This window comes from Schistocerca cancellata, chromosome 3, assembly GCF_023864275.1.
Source record: "Schistocerca cancellata isolate TAMUIC-IGC-003103 chromosome 3, iqSchCanc2.1, whole genome shotgun sequence".
Taxonomy (NCBI): Eukaryota; Metazoa; Arthropoda; class Insecta; order Orthoptera; family Acrididae; genus Schistocerca; species Schistocerca cancellata.
This window is the reverse complement of record NC_064628.1, coordinates 837,632,943-837,658,249: the sequence shown is the minus strand read 5'-3', so window position 1 is coordinate 837,658,249 and position 25,307 is coordinate 837,632,943. Positions and strand designations below refer to the sequence as shown.

Here is a 25,307-nt window from a genome sequence, read left to right as displayed (position 1 = left end):
TTCTGATTCACTCAGTGCCTTTCAAAGAGTATGTGTGCTGTACGCTGCCCATCCCTTAGTGCAGTGGGTCCAGGAAAACTGTCACTGCTCACTTGGTGGAGCCAGTGTGATGTTTCTGTGGGTTCCTGGTCATGTCGGTCTGCCAGGAAACGAGGCTGGTGCCAAGGCTGCAGTCCTCGTACCTCAGCCCACTAGTTCATATATTCCCTTTGATAATCTCTGTGTTGCCGTCTGTCAGGATGTGGTGTCCCTTTGGCATCACCAATGGTTCTTGCTTCACAGGAATAAGCTGCGGCTTATTAAGCCCCTCCCCTCAGCTGTATATTGGGCACTGCCTTTGTAGCCATCATCATTTGATAAGTGGCACTACCCCACCACTTTGTGCACATTGCACCCAAGTTTTAACTGTCTACCACTTTCTGACCTTCCCACTTGGTTTTGCCGTCTGAGTTATTGTCTGTTTAGCAAATGACATGCTGACTGTCGACCGCATTTTACTTTTTATCCGCTAAAGCAATATGGCAAAGGCCATTTAATTTTTAGTTTTGGACCTCTGTTTCTGTACAGTGTTTTTTTAGCGCTTTTTCCATGTGCCTGTTTGTAGCTGCCTTCTGTTATGCCAATTGGGACTGACGTATAGTCGTTTTTTAACTCCCCTCTCTTCATGTTCTATAGTTTTGACTTGGGCGTGTATGACCCCAGTTGTGTTTTGCCCCCTGAAGCAAAACAAAACAAAACCAACACTTTTAATTTCAGTTGGCAGAACTCCCTACTTCATCCAGACGTCCTTCCTAAAAATTCCTTTTTACTGAGGAGAACTATTCAACTATTCTGGAAGATTATCTGGTTTTACTTGCCAGATTACAAGTATTACTGAACTGTTCCAATGCTATTGGCAGAATCCTCATCTGCTTCATTCGACACTCTTAGGTCAGCATTAACCATTGTCACAGAACTTCATTATAAAGGGAGTCGTGGTTTGACGCATGACACTGTTTACTCTGTGGCTACCTGTAATGATTCAGATTCATCATAAGATGGTCTTTTTCTGCTGCAAGACGCCCAAGGGAAACCTCTAACAAAAAATCCAAATGCAACGAATCCAGAATCGGTACAATACTCTGATTAACACTAATAACTTAACTTAAACTTAATTGCCTACCAAGTGACCATGATTTCTCAGTTACATCAGCTATTATGAGGTAAGGGTTTTATGACCTCCTGAAATATTAAATCGCGTCTCTGTGCCCTCACAATTGTCACTTCTACTATTGAGTAACCCAAGTAATTTGTGACTGACTTATTATAACCACTATAGTATAATTATATTGTGGACCATACAGTCTCAAAACATTTATACATTGTCAAATGAATCTTGTAACCTTCTGACATTAATGAGATGTAAAATTTTAAAAAAACAGTTACTCATCACAAGGTTGTGTGCCCTTGCTCATTTACATTTTCTCAGGCTAGGAACTGCCTAAACTTATAGTTGGTTAACTGTATGCCATTATCTGAAAGTAAGTCTTTTGTTCTTACCTATAGCCCTAAAATAGTGGTCCGTGAGTGTAGTTGTTACCACACAGCTTGGAGCTGTCTTCATCAGAGATAATGTTACTAACTTTGACCAGTATTCAGTCACAACAAGAATACATGACATTCCTCCCTGCCCTGTAGGTGTTGTAGATGTGTGTTTCAGAGCCACAAAAAGGTAACTCGATCATGAATGAGGTATTTACTGAACCAGTAAGTGTTGTGTACCAAATGTGACACAAAAGAAACAAGACTGGTATTGCTAATTAATGTAACACAAATAGATTTTATTAGTGATAGTCATCTTCAGATTAGGACACATTTAAACCCACACACTTTGTAACAAAAAAGCTCTGTAACCAAAGTACTATGCAACTCTGCTGTAAAGATATAGCCAGAAATGGCCTTTTTTATTCTCGTAACAAAGAGTGTTCGTGTTAATGTCATGCAACTGCTATAAACAGAAATTTCACTAGCCATTGCCATTACTTGTGTGTTGAAAACTTAATATACTGCAGTTCAGCGACACACTTTCGATTCTGTTCCCTCTGATACAGTAACTGTTGTTCACAATTAAGTATTACTATGACTGGTTATGGACTACCCTACCATTGGTGAGGCATTAAACAGCATGACACAGAATTTATGTTAAATTATCCGCTCCCAAATTTGCACACAAAAATATATAAACAAAAAAATAAGAAGGGTAAATTTACTGAAGCACATTTTCATAAACAATATTTCATTGAGCACATGTATTTGCAATGCTGGTTGAAAACACTGATATGCATACAACACAGTAATATCTCACTGGAAGTTTTAAGAATGGATCCACTACTGTTTACTGGTTTGCCTGGCAGGTGCATGGAGGGTGGAGAATGAGTCATTGTCTTACCCTTGAACGCCCTCTGACACGAAAATGCATTTCCTTTATTCAGTTTGTTGGGGCTGCTGGTTGAGTGCGGGTCTGTTAGAGCTTGTTCCTGGATTCTGCCTACGTGAAATGGGCATAAAAATGGAGCAACGAGTTTGTGTGAAATTTTGTTTTAAAACCAGGAAATCACCTTCTGAGACTTATGAATTATTAAAAACAGCTTTTGGAGATAATTTTATGAGCCAGTCAAATGTTTTTGTCTAGTTCAACAGATTTAAAAATGCCCACAAATCATTTGAAGATGAACCACGGTCCAGTCGTCCTTTCACCTCAAAAATGAACGAAAATGTGAAAGTTCACGACTTAGTGCGCTCTGATCATAGACTTACAATTAGGGTGATGGCTGATGAGCTTCATTTAAGTTGAGTCAATTTTAACTGAGGATCTGAACATGCACCAAGTGTCTGCAAAGTTGATTGGAAAAGTGTTGTTAAGTGACCAGAGACAATACCGACTTGAAGTGTGCCAAGTACTGATTAATTGGACTAAACATGACCCAGATTTGTTAAATAAGGTAATTACAGGTGGCAAATCTTGGGTATCTGGATATGATCCTGAAACCAAATTGCAGTCTTCGCAGTGGAAGACTCCGGGTTCACCACGACCGAAGGGGGGAAAAAAGGGGGGGGGGGATTGAGGCACAGTCGGTCGAAGGTGAAGACAATGTTGGCGATAATTTTTTTCCCCTACCGGTATTGTGCATCATGAATTTGCACCTGGAGGACAGGAATACTACAAATGTGTCCTTGAGCTCGAAATGGTGTGGAATAAAAGGCTTGCATTGTGGAAAGACAGGAGTTGGGTGCTACACCATGACAATGCTCTGGCTCATCGTGCCTTCTCCATAGTTGAATTTTTGACCAAATTCAACATTCCTGTGCTTCCACAACCATCATATTCCCCTAATTTGGCCCCTGCAGATGTCTACCTGTTTCCTAAACTGAAATTGTCACTGAAAGGGAAGCAATTTGACTCGATTGAAGATATACAGGCAAATACAGAGAGCGTCCTTAACGCACTTCAAGAAAAATATTTCCAGGAATGTTTCCAAAAGTGGAAACACCATTGGAGTCAGTGTATTCAGTCAGAAGGGAACTATTTTGAAGGAGATGCATCACAGTAGCATCACCATTGTACAATTACAAGCCCATTCTTAAAACTTTCCAATCACACCTCGTATAAATTTGCTGGATAACACCAGTAGCCCTAATTCAATAAACACGTTGCTTGACTAACTATTGAAATGAGTGGCTTTATTTTATTTCAGTTTACTGAAGTGCTTTGGAAATCATGCTTAGAGTTGATCTGTTACTCATCGAATAACTGGAAGTTTATTTAATTAATCACTTGAAGTAAAGGCCCCTGTGAATGAATAGGAACAATATTCATTAAATAGTAATAATAAAAATAGTTTAATAGTTACAAGTTGTATACACATTTGCTTGTGTGAAATTGACACTGCCTCAGAGTTGTTACTATGCTAGGAGTTAGAGGAAATGCAATTCTGTTGCAGACCTGTAAACATAATTCATTTCACTGTGATCTATCTGATACACCTCCCAGAGTGTGTAGTATAATAACAAGATAGATTGTGGTATTTTAAATCTGTGGATGCATTGGAGCAGTAATATGCATTAGTAATGGTAATGTGGCCTTCATTGCAGATTCCCCTTCATAACAGATAATTGCGCTTCTTTCTTGCCTCCTCCAGCTGCCTCAGCAGTCTTCAGACTGTTCAGTACATGTCGGGGGGGGGGGGGGGGGGGTTCAGTGTTTGTTGTCAGTAACTCACAATAACAATAATACAATTTCTGCAAATGTTTTGTAATATAATATGTATTTCTGTGTTTACAGGTATTGTAAAACGTAAAGTACTAGTATTAGATCTTGATGAGACATTGATTCATTCCCACCATGATGGTGTGGTTAGACAAACAGTGAAACCTGGTACTCCACCAGATTTTGTGCTTAAAGTTACAATAGACAGACATCCAGTGCGATTTTTTGTCCATAAGCGACCACATGTGGACTTCTTTCTGGATATTGTAAGTGCTTCTATGACTTGATAAAATTGTGTACTTAAGTTCTTATGTCATTGTACTGTGTGATATGTGTCACTTGAAATGATAACTTAGTTTCAAGGAATGTTGGAAGAGATATAGTGTGGAGTTGTGTAGGCATCTAAAAGAAATTTTCATGTTTTCCTTCATAATAGGTATCACAGTGGTATGAGTTGGTTGTATTCACTGCCAGCATGGAAATATATGGAGCAGCAGTGGCAGATAAATTAGATAATAATCGTGGCATTCTACAGCGACGATTTTACAGGCAGCATTGCACACCTGATTTGGGCAGCTACACAAAGGATCTCTCTGCAATATGTGGTGACCTCTCCAGTGTTTTTATCCTGGACAATTCTCCAGGAGCATACAGGGCATACCCAGGTTAGTTTTCAGAAAGGTGTAAATGATTAGATAACCAGCTGCTGAAAAATTAACGCAATACCAACACAGAATGTGACCGATTATATGGCAATAAAAGATTATTTTTACTCCTGCATAAGAACTTGTTAATATTACCAACTTTTAATTTTTATGCTAAGGTCATTAGTATTACTAAGCGTGATTATTTATTTCAATATAAATATACAGTATGTTATTATTCTGAGTTCTGCATTAAATTATGCTAAATGGCAGTTTACTATATATTTTTGTTGGACCAAGTGATTTTTGGTGGGAAGATATAAGGGGCAGTCAAATGAAAATGAGACAGACGGAACAAAAAGTAAGTAAACTGTTTATTATTTCAGAAGTAATCACCAAAACTCTTAATCACCCAGTGTGAGACGAGACAGTCAATGCCTTCATCAAAAAATGTTTGTGGCGGCCTAGGGATCCATGATTGTACCGAGGTATGCTTATTTTCATCCGAATCAAACCAATGGCCTTGAATGTCTTTCTTCAGGGCTCTAAAAATATACAAATTGCATGGGGAGAGGTCTGGACTGTATGGAGGATGTGTAAGGATTTCCCACATGTTACCAAGATTGTTTCAGTTATGCTGCAGAAGTTTCAGTTCTTTTCCATTATAGCCCCTCCTCCACCCTGCTAGGTCACCAGCCCATGTAGGCAGTCCGTGTTGTGGGGCTGTTATGTACCCATTTGGCTGAGCCCTCTGACAACACAAGGATCACACTACTGATACCTGAGCTGTTCCCTCCCCATGTATGAGAATGAGTGGTTGCTTGTCTTCCTGGAGCATCAGAACTCCCAGCAACGGAGCTTTGCCAGGTTACCCTTGCTGTTGCTGGGTGACATATATGGTGAGAGCCCCTGATCATAGTGGGTGATATCAGGGCGGATGCTTAGCACATGAAGCATATCAAGCTGAAAAATCTAGCTGTTCTCAAACAGTCGTCTCTTCGAATGGTGAAAGATCATTAATTGCTGCTTTGTATGACACGGCAGCCTTCCCTTCCATGGCTGCACCATGGGAGGAGGGCCCAGCTCGCCGACTTGGAATGAAACACTTTCCCTGCTACATCGTCTGTAATAGCACGGATGGGGACACATTCACCACCACAAAGTCATTGTTTTTTGTGAAGAATATCGAGGACAAGTTTGGTGAAGTGGAGTTTCTCAATAAGATGCAGTCAGGTTCCCTGTTGATCAAAGCTTCCTCTGCCACCCAATGTGCAGCTCTCCATGCTTGTTATCTTCTTGGCAATGTCCCAGTGCCTATTACCTCTCACCAATGTGGTCCAGGGAGTGATTTTACATAGAGACCTCATCCTGCAAATTGATGATGAACTTCGGGCTAAGCTGGAGCGACGTGGCTTCGTTTAGTTTGGCATGTGCAGAGGGGTCGCAGAGACAACCGAACCGATACTGGTGCCTTCATTCTGCCTTTAGAGGGGAATACCCTCCCAGAGAAGGTCAAGGTTATGTGCTACAGATGTGATATGTGATGTGAAGCCATACATCCTATCACTCATGAAGTGCTTTCGGTGTTGCGTCCATTTTGGGCATATGTCTTCCCGCTGTATGGCAGACTCTCTGTGTGGTGATTGTGGACACCCACTCCATGAGGGAAGCCATATGTTCCGCCACTTGTGTGTGTCAATTGTCATGACTGCCACTCCCCTCACTCACCGGATTGCCCGGCTGACAAGAGAGAAAAGATGATCCAAGAGTACAAGTCCCTGGATTGCCTCTCTTATGCTGAGGCTCACCAGAAACATTAGACACTCCCTCCAGTGTCACTTTCTTCAACTTTTACCTATCCTTTCCTCCTCCTACCTCTTCCTTACCCCCAAGCCCCCTCCCCTCTCCCCCTCCCCTCTCCCCCTCTCCCCCTCCCCTCCCCTCTCCCCTCTCCCCCCTCCCCTGCACACTTCAGTGCCGCTTAAGGCACCTTTACTGCTATCGATCTGACGATCTCCTCCCCTGCTCTCATGGCTTCCCTACATTGGTCATCTCATGATGATCTTTGTGACAGAGAGCACTTTCTGGTGATTCTAATCGTTCCCCTGCTGCAGACAGGCTCCCACATTGGGTATTACACAGGGCCAGTTGGCTTTTAAATACGTCTGTTGTGCACTTCGGTACCTCCCTCTCAACTTGGATTGATGCGGCCATGCAAGACATCTCTGCCACTATTCTTCATGCTGCTGGCACTGCTGTCCCCTATCCATAAGTCCCCCACCCCCTTGTCAACTAGTACCGCAGTGGACCAAGGATGAAGCAGTCGCTGTCCAGGAATGCTGACGGGCACTGCAGCAATTTAAACGAAACCATTCACAGACTAACCTCCTTGCTTTTAAGCATCTCCATGCTAAGGCTCATTACCTTATTAAGCAGAGTATAAAGAAATGCTCATCCACAACCAGATGATCCAACATGTTGATGTTCCCCAGATGCGACACTTCCTCAGGGTCTTCAACCTCATTTTGCTCACGGGTGCTTTCACGTTGCAGTGGTGTGACAGTATAGTTATCCCCGTTCTTAAGTCTGGGAAGAACTAATGTCCCTCGACAGGAAACGCCCAATTATCCTGCTCGAGAGGATGGTTACCTTCAGATGAAGTTGGGTATTCAAATCTCGGGGCCTTTCGTCTAGTATCAACTGATCAATTACTCAGATTGGAAACAGCAATCCAGCAAGCTTATACTAATCACTGGCACCTTGTCACGGTCTTCTTTGGCCTACATACGATACTGCATGGTTCCATCACATTTTAGTTACCCTTCATGACTGGGACTTCCGTGGCCCCCTTCCGATTTTTATTTGCAAGTTTTTATCTCAATGGTTCTTCCGGGTTCAAGTTGGCGCTTAACTCAGTGCCCCTCGGATTCAGGAGAACGGTATCCCAAAGGGTTCTGTGTTAAGTGTCACACTCTTCCTCATAGCCTTCAATGGGCTTGTAATTTCTGTTGTGCCTATGGTAACCTCGGCGTTGTACGTTGACAATTTTTGCAACTGACGCAGCTCCCACTTGTTAGCAACTGTTGAGTACAGGCTCAAACACGCCACGCGGTGGACCTTTGAGTGTGGGCCATCACCCATCACTTCCAGTTTTCTCCCTCCAAAACATGGGTTATGCATTTTTTCATTGACTCGCAGTGCACAGAGACCCACAACTTTATTTAGGTGACCGACCAGCTCCTCGAGGTTGTAGCACTTTCCCGTTTCTTGGGCTTTGTGTTTGATAAAAAACTGACATGGCTGTCCCATATTCCCTTCCGTGATTCCAGCTATGGATATGCAGATCTCCATCAAATCTCTCTTTGCGCAAAAGTGGAATAACATCTGCCACTCCTCTTGGAAGGAGTCCACAGTTTTATACCGTCAACTCGTTAGTCACATAGGGCTCTTGAATAATGAACCACCCTCACAATGTGGTTGTGGAACCACACTGATGATGGCATCCCGTATATAGGTGGCATGTTCTCTTCTTTTGGACCATGGTGCTAAGTATAATCTTCCAGTTTCCTTAATTCTAATATTAGCAGACGATTCGTGGCTGTCTGAACTGGTCCTGAGTTTCTTCCATGAAAGTGGTTTTTGTTTCCAGATATAATGTTTTGCTATACTCACGGAGCAGGGCCAGGGTGGTTGTGGTTGGATCTCTCTTCATATCTTATCGGTCTGGGACCCCATGACCACTCCCCCATGGAAAGACCGTTCGTTTTTTCCAGTTTTTAGATTTGGTGTCACCGTCTAAGCCTTTTACTGTGTGTGTGTTTTAACTTAGTTATTTTATCATTTGACTCCCCTGACTGGATCTGTCCACTTTTAGCGGACCCTCTTTCTGTGAGTAACTTCAGAGTCGCAGGACTGATGGCCTCACCGTTTGGTCCCATAAACACTCTCAATTAATCAATCGTTCTGGACTCCAAAAATATAAAAATCACATGGTGAGGGATGTGCACTGTATGGAGGATGTGTAAGAAAGGGCTTCCCAGTGAAACTTCTGCAGCATTATTGAAACAACCTTGGTAACATGTGGCAAACCCTCTTACACATTCTCCATACAGTCGAGATCTCTCCCCATTCAATTTCTATATTTTTGGAGCCCGAAAGAAAGACATTCATGGCCGTCACTTTGCTTTGGACAGGGAGGTGCATGCCTGGGTGCTATCATGGTTCCAAAGGCAATCGCAAAGATTTTGTCCAAGAAGGCTTTGATCATCTTGTCTTACAGTGGGATACATCTGTTAATAGGTATGGTGATTACTTTTGGGATAATAAACAGTTGACTTACCTTCTGCTCATTTTCACTGGACTGCCCCTTTAACTTTTACGAAGAAACCGTTCCACCATGTACCTTAATTGATACAATGAAGCCTAAATCTGGATGGATGGGCAAATATTTGGGCTGCAACAATCTCTATATACACTCATGCTCATAAATTAAGGATAATTCCAGAATGTGGTGTGGGTTGATAAGTTGAGAAAACTGTCCTGAAACATGTGCTACAAAATGCCAGTTTCATGCGTATATACCCCGACATCAATATGGGATATGATCACCATGCACACATACACAGGCCACACAATGGGTTGGCATACTCTGGGTCAGGTGGTCGAGCAGCTGCTGGGTATAGCCTCCCATTCTTGTACCAGTGCCTGTTGGAGCTCCTGAATTATCGTAGGGGTTAAGACGTGCAGCGATACATCAACCGAGAGCATCCCAAATGTGCTCAATGGGGTTTAGATCAGGAGAACAGGCAAGCCACTCCATTTGTCTAATATCTTCTGTTTCAAGGTACTCCTCCACGATGACAGCTTGGTGAGGCTGTGTGTTATCATCCATCAGGAGGAAGGTGGGACCCAGTGCACCCCTGAAAAGGCAGACATACTGGTGCAAAATGACATCCCGATAAACCTGACCTATTACGGTTCCTTTGTCAAAGACATGCAGGGGTGTACGTGCACCAATCATAATCCCACCCCACACCATCAAACCACGATCTTCATACAGGTCCTTTTCCAAGACATTAAGGGATTGGTATCTGGTTCACGCCAGATGAAAACCTGGCGAGGATCACTGTTCAGACTATACTTGGACTTGTCCGTGAACATAACCTGGGACCACTGTTGCAATGACCATGTACTGTGTTCTTGACAACAGGCTTTAAGGGCTCTCCTGTGACCAGGGGTCAGTGGAATGCACCTTGCAGTTATCTGGCCAAATAAACCATGTCTGTACAGTCGTCTGTAGACTGTGTGTCTGGAGAAAACTGTTCCAGTGGCTGCGGGTCCCTAGCAAGGCTACCTGCAATATTCTGTGGCTGTCTGCGGACACTGATGGTGAGACATCGGTCTTCTTTTGGTGTTGTACACTGTAGACGTCCCATACTGTAGCACCTGGACACGTTTCCTGTCTGCTGGAATCGTTGGCATAATCTTGATATCACACTTTGTGGCACACGGAGAGCCCGTGCTACGACCTGCTGTGTTTGACCAGCCTCCAGTTGCCCTAGTATTCTACCCTCATAACGTCATCAATATGTGTCCTTTGAGCCATTTTTAACACACAGCCACCATTAGCACATCTGAAAACGTCTGCACACTTACTCGCTGCACCGTACTCTGACATGCACCAACACACCTCTGCGTATGTGGACTGCTGCCAGTGCCACCGTGCTACGATCGCAGGTCAAATGCACCGCATGGTCATACGCAGAGGTGATTTAGACCTGCAAATCGCCCACCAGAGTGTTGTTTCACCATGTATCAATATTATTCTTAATTTATGAGCATGAGTGTACAAAAGGCAGTGTCCCAACTGACTGACTCGCTCACTGACTTAACATAGCCCAGACCTTTAAGTATAGAAACTTAAAATGTGCAATGTGTGATGATCTTATACTGCAGGCGTCACTTAAGATGAGATTTTTTTAAATTCCATCCCTAAGGACTTGAGATATTTTATGAAAAAATTTCCGTATAAAAGCGGTGCTAAATCTATGAAAATTTGAATTAAGCTTCTTGGTAGGAAATTAAAAACATATGTTTTGCTGTTTCTGGAAATCCCCTCCCCCCATGGGGTGAAATATAAGATGAAAGTTTTTCTGGAGATACTTAATTATGCCAACATTTTTGAAGGTAAATCCATGAAAATTTGCATTTGGCATCTCTTTTAGAAAAAATAGTTATAAAAATTACCTATGAAATGTTTTATGAAAATATTCCAATGTATAAGCATTTTTAAAGCTAAATGTATGAAAAATTGGATTCTGCATCTTGGTTAGAAATAAAAAAATAAGTGGTTCATTGTTTGTGAAAAATGGGGCTAGACTGATTCACTGACTTCTCATCACCCAGCCCAATCTGTGAAGGGCTTGGTGAGTGTGTGGATCTTACTCTGTAGGCATCATTGAGGAAAGGATTGTTTGAAATTCCACCCCTACTGGAGTGAAATAGAGGAAGTAAAGCTTCTTGAAAGCTAGAATTACAAAAATTTGTATTTGGTTTCTCAGTCAGGGGGAAAAAAGTAGTGTTTCAGAGTTTTTGGAAATTCAATTTGCAAGAATGTGAAATATAGGAAGAAAATTAAAAGCTAAATCTGTGGGACTTGGTGTTTCACTTCTTGATTACATATAAAGAAATATTTGTTAGGGGATGAAAATTTCTATGGAAATATCACCACAAGAAAGAAAAGGGCATGACTAACAAAAACCTAGGATTTCAACTTCCAGAATCACTTTTTGGTCAGAAATACGCATAACATAAAAATTCAATTTTAAAAAAAATCTTGCAGACCATACAGTCAATGCGAGGAGCTAAGCTAGCCTCCTATAAAAGCCTTATGTCTGTACCACTGACCCACCTCACACAGTATAAATAACAGTAGTTATAAATTAATAGATATTTCTGGGAATGATTACATATTTGTCCTTGGCACATTCTTCCAGAAGAAATTAATAGAAAATGGATTTGAGAACAACTAAATTCTGCTAAAACTGAAATTACATTTACTTTAAGAGACAACATGGATTGTAGAGATTTCAAAAATCCTAAGGCATTCAGAAAATTTGGAGTGTTCATATATTAATAAGGTGCAGATGAAAAATACATAAGAAGCTAGGGGGAAACTCATAGAGCATAAAGTAAGAAATGTTGATTATGTAAATTTATTTGAAAATGGTGATATCCACCAGATTTAACTAAGCAACAAGTTGGAAACCTAGAAAATTAAATTTATGAAGACATAGACAAAACGCAACAATTTACCACAGATAATTATGAAGCAAGTAAAAGAAGTCACAATCATGGAGAAAGCAAAATAGAAAAAAGTCTCAAATAGAACAAGAAGTGTGAGGGGTGGTTATAAAATTTCAGTTGTCATCCCAAAGAAAGCAAGAAAAGAAAACAAAGCTTCAGCCAGTCAATTTGGTGATACCATTAGTCCTTCACATATTCACCCTTCAGTGTGACACTTTCTTACCAGTGTGGTGGAGACCTCGGTTGTACAAGTCTGCAGTTTGGCTGTTCGGTAAACATTTAATTTTTGGAAATCGCGTGATTGTCATTCAGGAAATGCCCATTATGCAATGGTTTAATCATTTGAAGAAAGTGGAAGAAGTCACTGGATGCCATATCAGAGAATACAGGGGTAAGGCAAAATTTGGTATCCCAGAGAAGCAGCAGTGCAGAATAAGCTGGAGCATTGTGGAGCAAAAACACGCCCTTGTACAGCTTCATGCATGACTTTGTCTTGACAGTCTCCTGTAAATTCATCAGGAGATTACGGCTTTATGCTCCTGTAACCATTCGCCCCCTTAACAAACATAATCTCTTAGCACCACACCATGGTAATCCCAAACTATACTAGACATCACTATGTTCTTCGATGGGTTGGTCTTCATTTTTTCTTGGCAGTGATAAATCCTCATGTACTTTGCCCTTTGCTCCATTTTCTTGGGGTTATGAAATTATACGCCCTTCGCTCACCCATGATGATTAAGTAGCTGAAGAAGTCATTTGGATTGACCTGGAACAACTTAAATTTTCCATTGCTGCTTCCATTCTGCATACAATTGAATGGATGTGATCTATTGCAGAATCAATTGGATGGTGATATGTGTCTTATTCAAATAGTCATGCCAGGTGTTTGAAATAGATCTGTGACTGATTTTTCACTTTCACTTCATCCATGAGGTCCCCACTTCTCGCGTGATTCTGTTTCTTCACAGAGAGGTCGTCTGCAACTTAGTTGTTTGTCATCCAGACCTTTTGACCACATTGGAGGCATCTGCATCACCTAACCACTGTGCCGTATGATGATACATTGTGGCTACACACTTCCTCCAATTCAAAATAGATTGTTGCAGGCTTATTCATTATCAACTGCACAAAACAAATTATCGGAAAGTACACCCTTTATCAGTCGGCTGCACCATTTTATTTTGCCGCTTCTTGCGGCATGCTATCTTACTGTGGCACAGGGATTTCAGTCTGTGCCAGATCTATAGACACATACTGCGAACAAACAAAAGTTTGTGACAACCTCTCATACTGAGGTAAATGTGAGAGTTTCAAGTAAATGACAGTAAGAACGTGATAGAATATCCTAGACAAAACGAAACTATTTGGTATTGTTTTTAACAAAATAAGAGACAATACACTGAGAATTTCATAAGAAAAACAGCTGAAAACAAAAGGACTACAGAGAAGTCAAATCAGAAATTTATATTTTGCATATTTCACTTTGGTAAAGCAATGAAAATTTGTGTTTGCCTTCTCTGCTAGAAATAAAATGTACAAATGTAACTGTTTTTGGAATTTCAACCCCTTAAGGGGTGAAAAATTCTATGAAAATATTTCATTGCAAAAGCATTTTTAAAGCAAAATCTTTGAAAATTGATGTTTGGCTTCTCAGTTAGAGATTAAAAAATTCATGTTTCACTTCTTTTTTGGAAATTCAGCCGTTGTTGTTGTCGTCGTCGTCGTGGTCTTCAGTCCAAAGACTGGTTTGGCGCAGCTCTCCATGCTTCTCTATCCTGTGCAAGCCTCTTCATCTCCGAATAACTACTGCAACCTACATCCTTCCAAATCTGCTTAGTGTGTTCATCTCTTAGTCTCCTTCTATAGTTTTTACGCTCCACGCTTTCCTCCAGTAGTAAATTGCTCATCCCTTGATGCCTCAGAATGTGTCCCCCTAACCGTTCCCTTCTTCTACTCAACTTGTGCCACAAATTCCTCTTCTCCCCAATTCTGTTCAGTACCACCTCATTAGTTACTTGATCTACCCATCTAATCTTCAGCATTCTCCTGTAGCACCACATTTCAAAAGCTTCTATTCTCTTCTTATCTAAACTGTTTATCGTCCATGTTTCACTTCCATACAAATACTTTTAGAAAAGACTTCCTGACACTTAAATCTTTTCAATATTAACAAATTTATCTTCTTCAGAAACGCTTTCCTTGCCATTGCCAGTCTACATTTTATATCCTCTCTACCTCGACCGTCATCAGTTATTTTACTCCCCAAATAGCAAAACTCATTTACTACTTTAAGTGGCTCATTTCCTAACCTAATTCCCTCAGCATCACCTGATTTAATTAGACTGTATTCCATTATCCTTGTTTTGCTTTTTTTGATGTTCATCTTATATCCTGCTTTCAAGAAACTTGGCAAACCTCAGAGTTTTTATTTCTTCTCTATGGATTTTAATTCCAGCTCCAAATTTTTCTTTTGTTTCCTTTATTGCTTGCTCAATATACAGATTGAATAACATTGAGGGCAGGCTACAACCCTGTCTCACCCCCTTCTCAATCATTGCTTCCCTTTCATGCCCCTCGACTCCTGTAACTGACATCTGGTTTCTGTACAAATTGTACAATTGTAAACAGCCTTTTGCTCCCTGTATTTTACCCCTCCACCTACAGAATTTGGAAAAGAGTATCCCAACATTGTCAAAATCTTCCTCTAAGTCTACACACGCTAGAAATGTAGGTTTGCCTTTCCTTAACCTATCTTCTAAGATAAGTCGTAGGTTGAGTATTGCCTAGCGTGTTACAATGTTTCTACAGAATCCAAACTGATCTTCCCTGAGGTAAGCTTCTACCAGTTTTTCCATTTGTCTGTAAAGACTTTGTGTTAGTATTTTGCAACCATGACTTATTAAACTGATATTTTGGTAATTTTCGCAGCTGTCGACATGTGTTTTTTTTTTTTTTTAATGAGATTGGAGTTGTTATATTCTGCTTGAAGTCTATTTCACCTGCCTGACACAACTTGCTCACCAGTTGGAAGAATTTTGCCATGGCTGGGTCTCCCGATGCTATCAGTAATTCTAATGAAATGTTGTCTACTCCTGGGGTCTTGTTTCGTCTTAGGTCTGTCAGTACTATTCAACCCCTAAGAGGATGAAATAGGGTCAGGTTGATTCACTGACTCATGATCACCCAACCCAACTTCCGCTTACTTTGTACTCGATTCTAAGCCGCAGGCGGTTTTTTGGATTACAAAAACTGGAAAAAAAGTGCGGCTTAGATTTGAGTAAATACGGTATTCAGTTACTCTCATACCCCTGCATCAGGTCAGCAGGGGCCAAACATGGGGGGACATACTTCTCAGCATAAGCGAGCCCAGGGGACCTCATCTGCTCTCTGGCCTGAGGACTGGCCCTACTCGTATACTTTTACTTCATTCTGTTATTTCTCATCTCTGGCATCAGTACTGCTTTCAGTGCCTCACTTTTACTGCTACTACATACTATCAAGTTCTGTCAGTTTTCTGGCATGTCACTAACTCCAAATTGACTATCCCATGAAGAATGTACTGATGACCTCCCCTGTTTAGCCCATTAAATCCCACCTCAAGTTGGTTTCTAGGGCTTTAGTGAGCCTCACTTCAGCTTCGTCATGGCCACATGTTGGTCATCGACAAATATGAAATTATGGTGTTATTCAGTTATTGTTGCTAATCGATATAATTATTAAAAATGTTCAGCACAGTACTATGTGCTACAATACGTATTTCTTTGTTATAGTGCAGATCTGAAAAATTTGGAGTAGGAATTAAAATCCATGGAGAGGAAATGAAAACTTTGAGGTTTGCCAATGACATTGTAATTCTGTCAGAGACATCAAAAGACCTGGAAGAGCAGTTGAATGGAATGCACAGTGTCTTGCAAGCAGGATATAATATGAACATCAGCAAAAGCAAAACGATGATAATGGAATGTATTCGAATTAAAACAGGCGATGCAGAGGGAATTAGATTAGGATATAACACTTCTAAGTAGTAAATGGGTTTTGCTATTTCAGAAGCAAAACAATTGATGATGGTCGAAGTAGAGAGGATATAAAATGTAGATTGGCTATGGCAAGGAAATCATTTCTGAAGTAGAGAAGTTTGTTAACATTGAATATAGATTTAAGTGTCAGGAAGTCTTTTCTGAAAGTATTTGTACGGAGTGTAGCCACATATGGAAGTGAAACATGGACGATAAATAGTTTGGACAAGAAGAGAATAGAAGCATTCAGAATGTGGTGCTACAGAAAAAATGCTGAGGATTAGATGGGTAGATCACGTAACTAATGAGGAGGTACGAAGTAGAATGGGGGAGAAGAGGAATTTGTGATACAACTTGACTAGAAGAAGGGATCGGTTGGTAGGACACATTCTGAGGCGTCAAGGGATCACAAATTTAGTGTTAGAGAGAAATGTGGAGGGTAAAAATCGTAGAGGGCGACCAAAAGATGAATACACTAAGCAGATTCAGAAGGATGTAGGTTGCAGATGAAGAGGCTTGCACAGGATAGAGTAGCATGGAGAGCTGCATCAAACCAGTCTCTGGACTGAAGATCACAACAACAGCAGCAACAACAACAACAGTGCAGATCTTTTCACCAGGAATGCGATATTAAGCATATCATACTAGGATCATAAGTGGCTTTTCCGGTTCTTGGATAGCAGTGACTTGCTTGTTTCCAGATGTTGGGTAGTTTGCCAATTTTATACTCGTATTAAAATTACTTTGCGATTGAGGTTTTAGGAAGTCAAGTGGTGGGTGCCAGCTGCCAGCCTATCCTTATTCTCTCTCAGTTGCCATTTGCTCATTGTGTTGTAAGTTTTGTAGGTTCATATGCAGCCATGCTTAACACATCTGGCTGCACATTGACAAAGCTGTCCCGCCACTGCAGTCTGTCAAACACAAAGTTATTTTAATTGGAGTATAGGCACCAGTAGCTGTTGTTTTGTTTGAGCTTCTCTTTTATCTGCTGAAGGCACTGGTTTGGTTGAAATTTAGTTTAGAGGTGTGTCGTAGCAATTTCCATGGCTTCTGGCTGCATCTTCTCACATCTAGTTCATTAGTTGTCTTTGTATCCCTCGCCCCCCACCCCCCCCCCCCTTTTTTTTTTTTTTTTTAAAAAAAAATGTTGGTGTAGTTGCAGCTACTGTCTGTCAGAATAGACTGCCTTGAGCTCCTTTTAATAGCTATAGCAAACCTGTTGTGGAACTTGGTTGCTGGAGTTGTTTCAGTTACTGCATTATTCACTGGACTGTGGAACTTCTTCCAGTTTGCTTTTTGGAAGGACAATGTGCACTACTTGGCACATGGTTCGCCAGTAATGGTGACAAAAAACCATTTAGACATTGCTGTGCTGTATGTTAACCGACAAAAATGAGGTCTCCGTTTTATCTTCTTTGCTATCTTCCACTACTGTAAGATGCAGGAAGTTTGTTGTGGATCATCTCTAATTAATTTTATCACATTGAGTACCTTCTCATTGTTATTGTCTTCAAACAGGCCCAAAGAGTGCTGTGTGATTGTTGTACACTCCAATGACAATATTGTCTTTTTCTCTCTTAAAATTGTAGATGTTAGGAGAACACTACATTTGATGGTTTATGTGATCATGTAGCCATATAGTTCAATAGTCAGCACTTAACTGTCAGATGTGTCACATACATTTGTTGAGTGGATATGTAAGTGTTTTTGGCAGATATATCCATGTCATATTGTTGGTGTGGCCTTTCTGTCATTAGCCTTGTGCCATTTATTTTCAGTCCTCTTTGTGTGCTATTTCTGTGGGTTTCCTGTAGGCAAATGACATAACAGTTGTATCTCTGGCAGAAGTCTGCGAATAGTTCTTTTTTATGTGGATAGTAACTCAGTGTTAATAGAGATAGCTGCTATTTTTGGACCCAAGAAATTTCGTTTGTAAATCTGTCTCATTTGTAGGATGCTTCCAGAATAAAAGGATTAGCCAGTAAACACTATTGCCCATGTGACATTCAAATGAGTTGCAATGTCAGGTTAGAACAAATTCTTCAGGGAGTGTTAAGTTGTGGCCTCCTTTCTGTATGCTGGGACTGCATGCTTGAGACATGCATGGTACCTGACTCTCTTCACATTCTTCTACAACAGTCATTAGCCATCTCACAAAACCTGCACTTCTTGGAGAACAAAATCTGCGTGTATGATCCAGGTTTTATCCCTAGCGTGCCACCGTTCTCCTCAGGGTACCTATGAACCATAATTTGGAGGTAGCAGTCATCATAAAGTGACATTGAGTGCAGACAAACACTTAGAGACAGATCTTCAGAGTTTTGTTTCGCATGGCAGTGGGTGAATGTGTGAATGACATCGCTGTGACGTACACTAATGCAGTAGGCAACTTCGTGCATTATCAACCCCTGTTACTTTAAAGTGATAATACTTGCACATTCTAAGCTTGAAATGGAGCCATATTGACAGATTGAACGTGTACACACCATATTGTCCCGTTCATGAATGGGTACATTGCACACATTACTGAACTGCACTGAGAACGTAGATTTACTTTTACATCCATTATGCGGGTGGTTGTACAACCAATTTTCTGTGATCACAAGAGTATAAAACACACACACAAAAGATAAGTCATGAAGAGTCAGACGTACTCACTCAGCCTCCCTTAGGCCATTATCAAATGTCTGCGATATAGTACCAAAAGTAGAGCCAGAAGATAAGACATGTTAGTGGATAACATTATGCTTATGTATTGCTGTTGTTGTTGTTTAAAACAGCATGATATTGTTGATGTTTGTGTCACATTTAAAAATATATCTACCATGTACTTTTCTGCACTCTACATAAACATAACTTACAATTGAGCTGCTCGGGGGAACACAATGGTAAGCGCCATCGCTGTGTATTTTGCGGTAGGTGGCTAATGAAACCACCTGTGGGATGCACAATGCAGTAAACTTACTAGTAGTTCCAAATTCACTCAACAGATGTCAGGGAGGAGCTTAATGGTAAGCGCCATTGTCCGTCTATTGCGGAAACATAATGGTAAGTGACAGAGAGAATGGCAGCAAGTAAAAACATCTTAGAGATTATGGCTACAGTGAACATGGCAGAAGACGAGGAATGTACTTCCAATGATACTAATATCTTTGAGAGGGATCCAGAATACATTACTAATGATTCAGATGACTCAGAGGTATGTTATTTTGTAAATATACTGTCTTTAGTACGTTTCACGAACATAATGGTAAGTGCATGTACATACCATTATGTTCCTGAAGTACAATTGAAAATTACGTTCGCCGACAAGTACAAGATGTGTACAGTCCGGACACAGTGGTGCGGGATCATCAAGAAGTTGGCTAAGAAGACTCCATTGCTTGTATATAATATGAAAAGAGAGGATTTCTATCAAATACGACACTCCAAAGAAGCGTTTGTCTTCAGAAAGAAGACAGTTCATGGTTGAGATGTCAACCTAAGGAAAGTATGTAGGTGGAAGGTGACCCTCCGAATATCCATCATCTTTATTCATCAGCGAGACATTTTGTCATGACATTTGGCATGAAATAAACTTCAGGAAATGTGGAAAGCAAAGACCAGTTCCTACGCTTCGACTTAAATACAATGGGCCAAGGCTTATTGAAAAGAAGAAAGTTGCTGACGTCCTGTCGCTCCTAAATTACATACCTCCTGTCCACAATGGATTTTTCCTGTCACTAAAGCCAACAGTTTTAGATGAAAAAGACATTAGTAATGAGAGTGATGAATGATTTTGCAGTTTCAGTAAAGTGTTGAAGACTTACTGTAGAATTTAATGTGTAATGTTCTGTCACTATGTGTTGTTAATGGTGTATGGTAATGTAATAATTTTTGTATATTTCATTTGGTTTAGTCAGTTCTGAGTTTCATTTATGTCTGTATAGTAGAAGATAGATGTTACTGAATTAAAAGACTGTTCAAAAAAAATTACTCAGATTTGCAGATTAATTGAAACTTAAGATGCCCTGTATCTCAAAACTGTGATTTTGGCGCTTGCCATTTTGTTCCCCCGAGCAGCTCAATTGCTGGAAACATGTATCAACCAAACAGCATGCTGAAACTCACCATTTTGCACAGGCAAAGCTCTCACCAGAGAGATCCGCAGTCATGTGATCACAGTCTTGTGTACATGTCGTTAATTCTTATTAAACTTCCATTATTGCTGCAATGATGCTAGTGGTCTTATTACATCTTTTTAAAAATAGCCTCAGTTTCTTACTTTTATATGTCATTGCTGAAAATAACCTCTCAGCTTGTCGTCATAACACAAATCATAAAGTGTCACATTACTGTCTCTCTCTACTGCAGTAAAATAGTCCTTACATTTGATGATCAGTCCCATATCGCATCTATCTGTTTGTTATCATGTCTAAAAATAAGCGTCTTTCTGGCATTATTTTTCAGTTAAGTTAGCTGATGTGTTTGTTTTCCTAAAATAATGTATTGAAATAAATAATGTTCATCTTAAGTAAAACTACAAATCTTCTACTTTGCGGAGATGTGATACTGCGCTACAACCACCAACCAAATTTCATGGCACAAAGATGAGTCACTCTTGTTACCTAACTCATATAGCTCGTAAAATACAATTAAAATTGTCAAAAATGATCTATTACTCATTATTGTAGGAAAGTGGTGAACAAATGTGACTTCTTCAGTGAAAAGTATTACCAGATACACTTATTTTTATACAGCAATAATGAATCTAAATCATTTTAGTATTTGACACTATTGTAAACAATTGGTAAAGTATTGTGAATACTTTTGTAAGTCCACAGATTAATGTGACATAGGACTGATCAAATGTAAGGGCTGTTTTAGTATAGTAGTGATGATTTGTGTAATGACGACTAGCATGAGGTTATTTTCAGCAATGCCATATTAAACTGCAGCAATTTTTAAAAAGATGTACCGTAATAAGACCATGTAGCATCATTGCAGCAACAACAGAAGTCTATTTATACCTATAGTGGTTATAAATATTGTCAAAGTTCATCACATAAGAAGTTTAATAAAAACTAAGAACATATACAGTGGGAGGCAAAAAGATTGCCCTGCCCAAATAATTTAGATTCCAAAAATGTGAATGCCAAAGTGCAGAGTGCCAGTGTTCACAACTCTAGTGGTCTGTGGAGATTCAGCATGGTGTTTACATTGTCAAATAAAAGCAATATAATAGTCAGGATACAGTATATGTCGAGATTCCTTACAATTTAACTCATCATATAATTTCTTTTGAAAATCGTTATTTGAGCACATAGAAAAAGTTGAAATATAAGAACTACTCGGTAGAATTACTATGACAACAATCGTTTCACATCCGATTCAATGGCTGAGTGGTTAGACTGACAACTTATGAACATAAAGGATGAGCATTCGAATCTAACTGGAGTCAATTGTCATTTTTTTTATTTAGACTTTTGGCTTTTCCAGGTTCCACATTCTTTCAGAAGATTCCATTTTATAATAGTCTAATCTTTAAACAAACAGACATGTTCATAGTAAAAATATTGAAAATTGATGTATTTATTTGTAATTATTTTGACCACCACATGGTGTCTGTATAGTTTTCAGCTTAGAGAAACATATCAGCTGGTGTCATAGGTCTGCTTCACAGTGGCTGAAGTGAATGTTAGCAAGCAAATAATTGCGCACTCTCTCTCTCTCTCTCACTCACTCTCTGCATCTGAGGCAGAACGTTATTAGGGTGTTGATGCTTCCATAGCGAGGAGATGGCCCAATTTAGAGATAATGGTGAGGTAGTGAGATGTCCAATACCTTGAAGATGACAAGACGACAAATTGGTCAGTGTGTCCCAGGATGCACCTTTGTGAATCATACAGGAACTAAGGAGAGTCTTGCATTTGTTGGGAAGTGCTCTAAGAAGATTATAGGACCATGGAATCACGTCCCTTCATTCTCTTATTAACAAAGAACTATTGTCTGATGAATAAGGTGTGGATTGTGTATTCCTGGGAAGATGTCAATTGGAGGAAAGTCATTTTCTCCGACTAGTGCGCAATTGATTCCATGAGCAGAGGTCCTGTTCTTGTTTACAGCAATGATATGACGCGTCCTTCGTGGGCAGACGTACTAGAAGCAGACTCAGAAGTGTGGAATATTGAGGCTGGATGTCTTACATGGGTGCAGGAAGTTAAAGAACATGTCCAGGAAAGTTCAATTCAGCACACTATGAACATTTCCTTAAAAATGTAATCATCTGTGGAGCTTGGCTTTTGGTACCCTGAAGGACATCTCTCTTACCAACACGATAATCATCCATCACACACTAGCATTAGGATTCAGAGCTGATTTCAAGAGGGAGAATATTATTCGGTGCCTTCCGTGGCCCCCAAAGTCACCTGGTCTCAATCCCATAGAGCATGTAAGGGCTCAACTTACGAAGACTCCATGGGACAATAGGCGAAACCCTCCTCTGGGAACTGTGAATGCCTGTGGGATTTGGTTTATTCTTCATGGAAGAGAATTGCCATGGATGAGGAATTTTTTCCATAGATTTGTAAAATTTATGCCTCAAAGGATCCAAGCTGTATTTGATGCCAATTGCATGTGGACTAATACTGAAACTACGGTATAGGTGGGGCCTACTCTTCATTTTACTTTATTCCTTTTTTTCTGTAAAAGGCCTTCATAGTTATTAGGCCAAAAATATTAATTTCAAAATACAAATCTTTTTGCCACTATATTATTTGTATTTTTATGAGAAGTCAGATGAATATCACTCTCCAAGGATGATTATTTTTGTTGTTATGGGATTTCCGATAAATAACACCTTCGTAGGGAGACGATTTTTAGACATCAAATTCGGAAACCATAATTAGTTATTTACTGAAAAGAATATTGAAAAAGTAAAAATAAATAAAATATAATTTAATAACAAAAAGTAAATAAGGCACAAAACATTTGTGACGCAATAAAAGAAAGGGCTGAAGTGAGATTCAATCTGACACGTACAACAGCTACCAGTACAGTAAGCGTACATATTGCCAAGGAGCTACCGATCTCTTCTTCATAGCATAATGGTTGAACAGGACTGCCATAGTTGAAAAATGGATATTAAACTGGAAACAGCAGATACTGAAAGGCATATCCACTCACTCGTGTAAACCACGTGTAAGATGGCAATCAGCTGATAAATTTCTCTTATCTGAAAATTATAGACATACCAGGTGGTGGTCGAAGTAATTACTAATAAATACATTCATTTTCAATATTTTTACTACAACCATTTGCTGGTTTGTTTAAATATTAGAATATTATAAAATGGAACCTGGGAAAGCCTAAAGCTGCACAGTTTGTACCAAATTGAGGTTTGAGATATTACCTGCACAGGTCCCCCCCCACCACCAACACCACCACCCAAAAAAAAAAAAAAAAAAAAAAAAACTCCAGTTAGATCTCAGTGCTCAAATGCTCATCCTTTACATATGTAAATCATCAGCCTATACACTCAGCCATTGAAACAGATGTGAGACGCTCATGGTTGTAGTAATTTAATGATTTTCAGATGAAATTATACGATGAGTTAAATTGCAAAGTGTCTTCACATTTATTGTATCTTCACTTCTGAACTTGGGTAGGCACAGTGCTGTTCTTGGACTCTTAAATTACACTCCTGGAAATTGAAATAAGAACACCGTGAATTCATTGTCCCAGGAAGGGGAAACTTTATTGACACATTCCTGGGGTCAGATACATCACATGATCACACTGACAGAACCACAGGCACATAGACACAGGCAACAGAGCATGCACAATGTTGGCACTAGTACAGTGTATATCCACCTTTCGCAGCAATGCAGGCTGCTATTCTCCCATGGAGACGATCGTAGAGATGCTGGATGTAGTCCTGTGGAACGGCTTGCCATGCCATTTCCACCTGGCGCCTCAGTTGGACCAGCGTTCGTGCTGGACGTGCAGACCGCGTGAGACGACGCTTCATCCAGTCCCAAACATGCTCAATGGGGGACAGATCCGGAGATCTTGCTGGCCAGGGTAGTTGACTTACACCGTCTAGAGCACGTTGGGTGGCACGGGATACATGCGGACGTGCATTGTCCTGTTGGAACAGCAAGTTCCCTTGCCGGTCTAGGAATGGTAGAACGATGGGTTCGATGACGGTTTGGATGTACCGTGCACTATTCAGTGTCCCCTCGACGATCACCAGTGGTGTACGGCCAGTGTAGGAGATCGCTCCCCACACCATGATGCCGGGTGTTGGCCCTGTGTGCCTCGGTCGTATGCAGTCCTGATTGTGGCGCTCACCTGCACGGCGCCAAACACGCATACGACCATCATTGGCACCAAGGCAGAAGCGACTCTCATCGCTGAAGACGACACGTCTCCATTCGTCCCTCCATTCACGCCTGTCGCGACACCACTGGAGGCGGGCTGCACGATGTTGGGGCGTGAGCGGAAGACGGCCTAACGGTGTGCGGGACCGTAGCCCAGCTTCATGGAGACGGTTGCGAATGGTCCTTGCCGATACCCCAGGAGCAACAGTGTCCCTAATTTGCTGGGAAGTGGCGGTGCGGTCCCCTACGGCACTGCGTAGGATTCTACGGTCTTGGCGTGCATCTGTGCGTCGCTGTGGTCCGGTCCCAGGTCGACGGGCACGTGCACCTTCCACCGACCACTGGCGACAACATCGATGTACTGTGGAGACCTCACGCCCCACGTGTTGAGCAATTCGGCGGTACGTCCACCCGGCCTCCCGCATGCCCACTATACGCCCTCGCTCAAAGTCCGTCAACTGCACATACGGTTCACGTCCACACTGTCGCGGCATGCTACCAGTGTTAAAGACTGCGATGGAGCTCCGTATGCCACGGCAAACTGGCTGACACTGACGGCGGCGGTGCACAAATACTGCGCAGCTAGCGTCATTCGACGGCCAACACCGCGGTTCCTGGTGTGTCCGCTGTGCCGTGCGTGTGATCATTGCTTGTACAGCCCTCTCGCAGTGTCCGGAGCAAGTATGGTGGGTCTGACACACCGGTGTCAATGTGTTCTTTTTTCCATTTCCAG

The 25,307-nt window shown here is 40.9% G+C and overlaps 1 protein-coding gene across 4 annotated transcripts in view; it reads left to right on the top strand.

Annotated features, from left to right (window-relative positions):
- LOC126175887 (CTD nuclear envelope phosphatase 1 homolog) overlaps positions 1-25,307 on the top strand; it is a 92,754-nt gene that overhangs the window by 55,064 nt on the left and 12,383 nt on the right. For all 4 annotated transcript variants that reach the window (XM_049922937.1, XM_049922935.1, XM_049922936.1 and 1 more), the window contains 2 exons: positions 4,322-4,512; positions 4,683-4,911. In XM_049922937.1, coding sequence (XP_049778894.1) covers positions 4,322-4,512; positions 4,683-4,911 — 420 coding nt within the window. The remainder of the gene's footprint in view (positions 1-4,321; positions 4,513-4,682; positions 4,912-25,307) is intronic.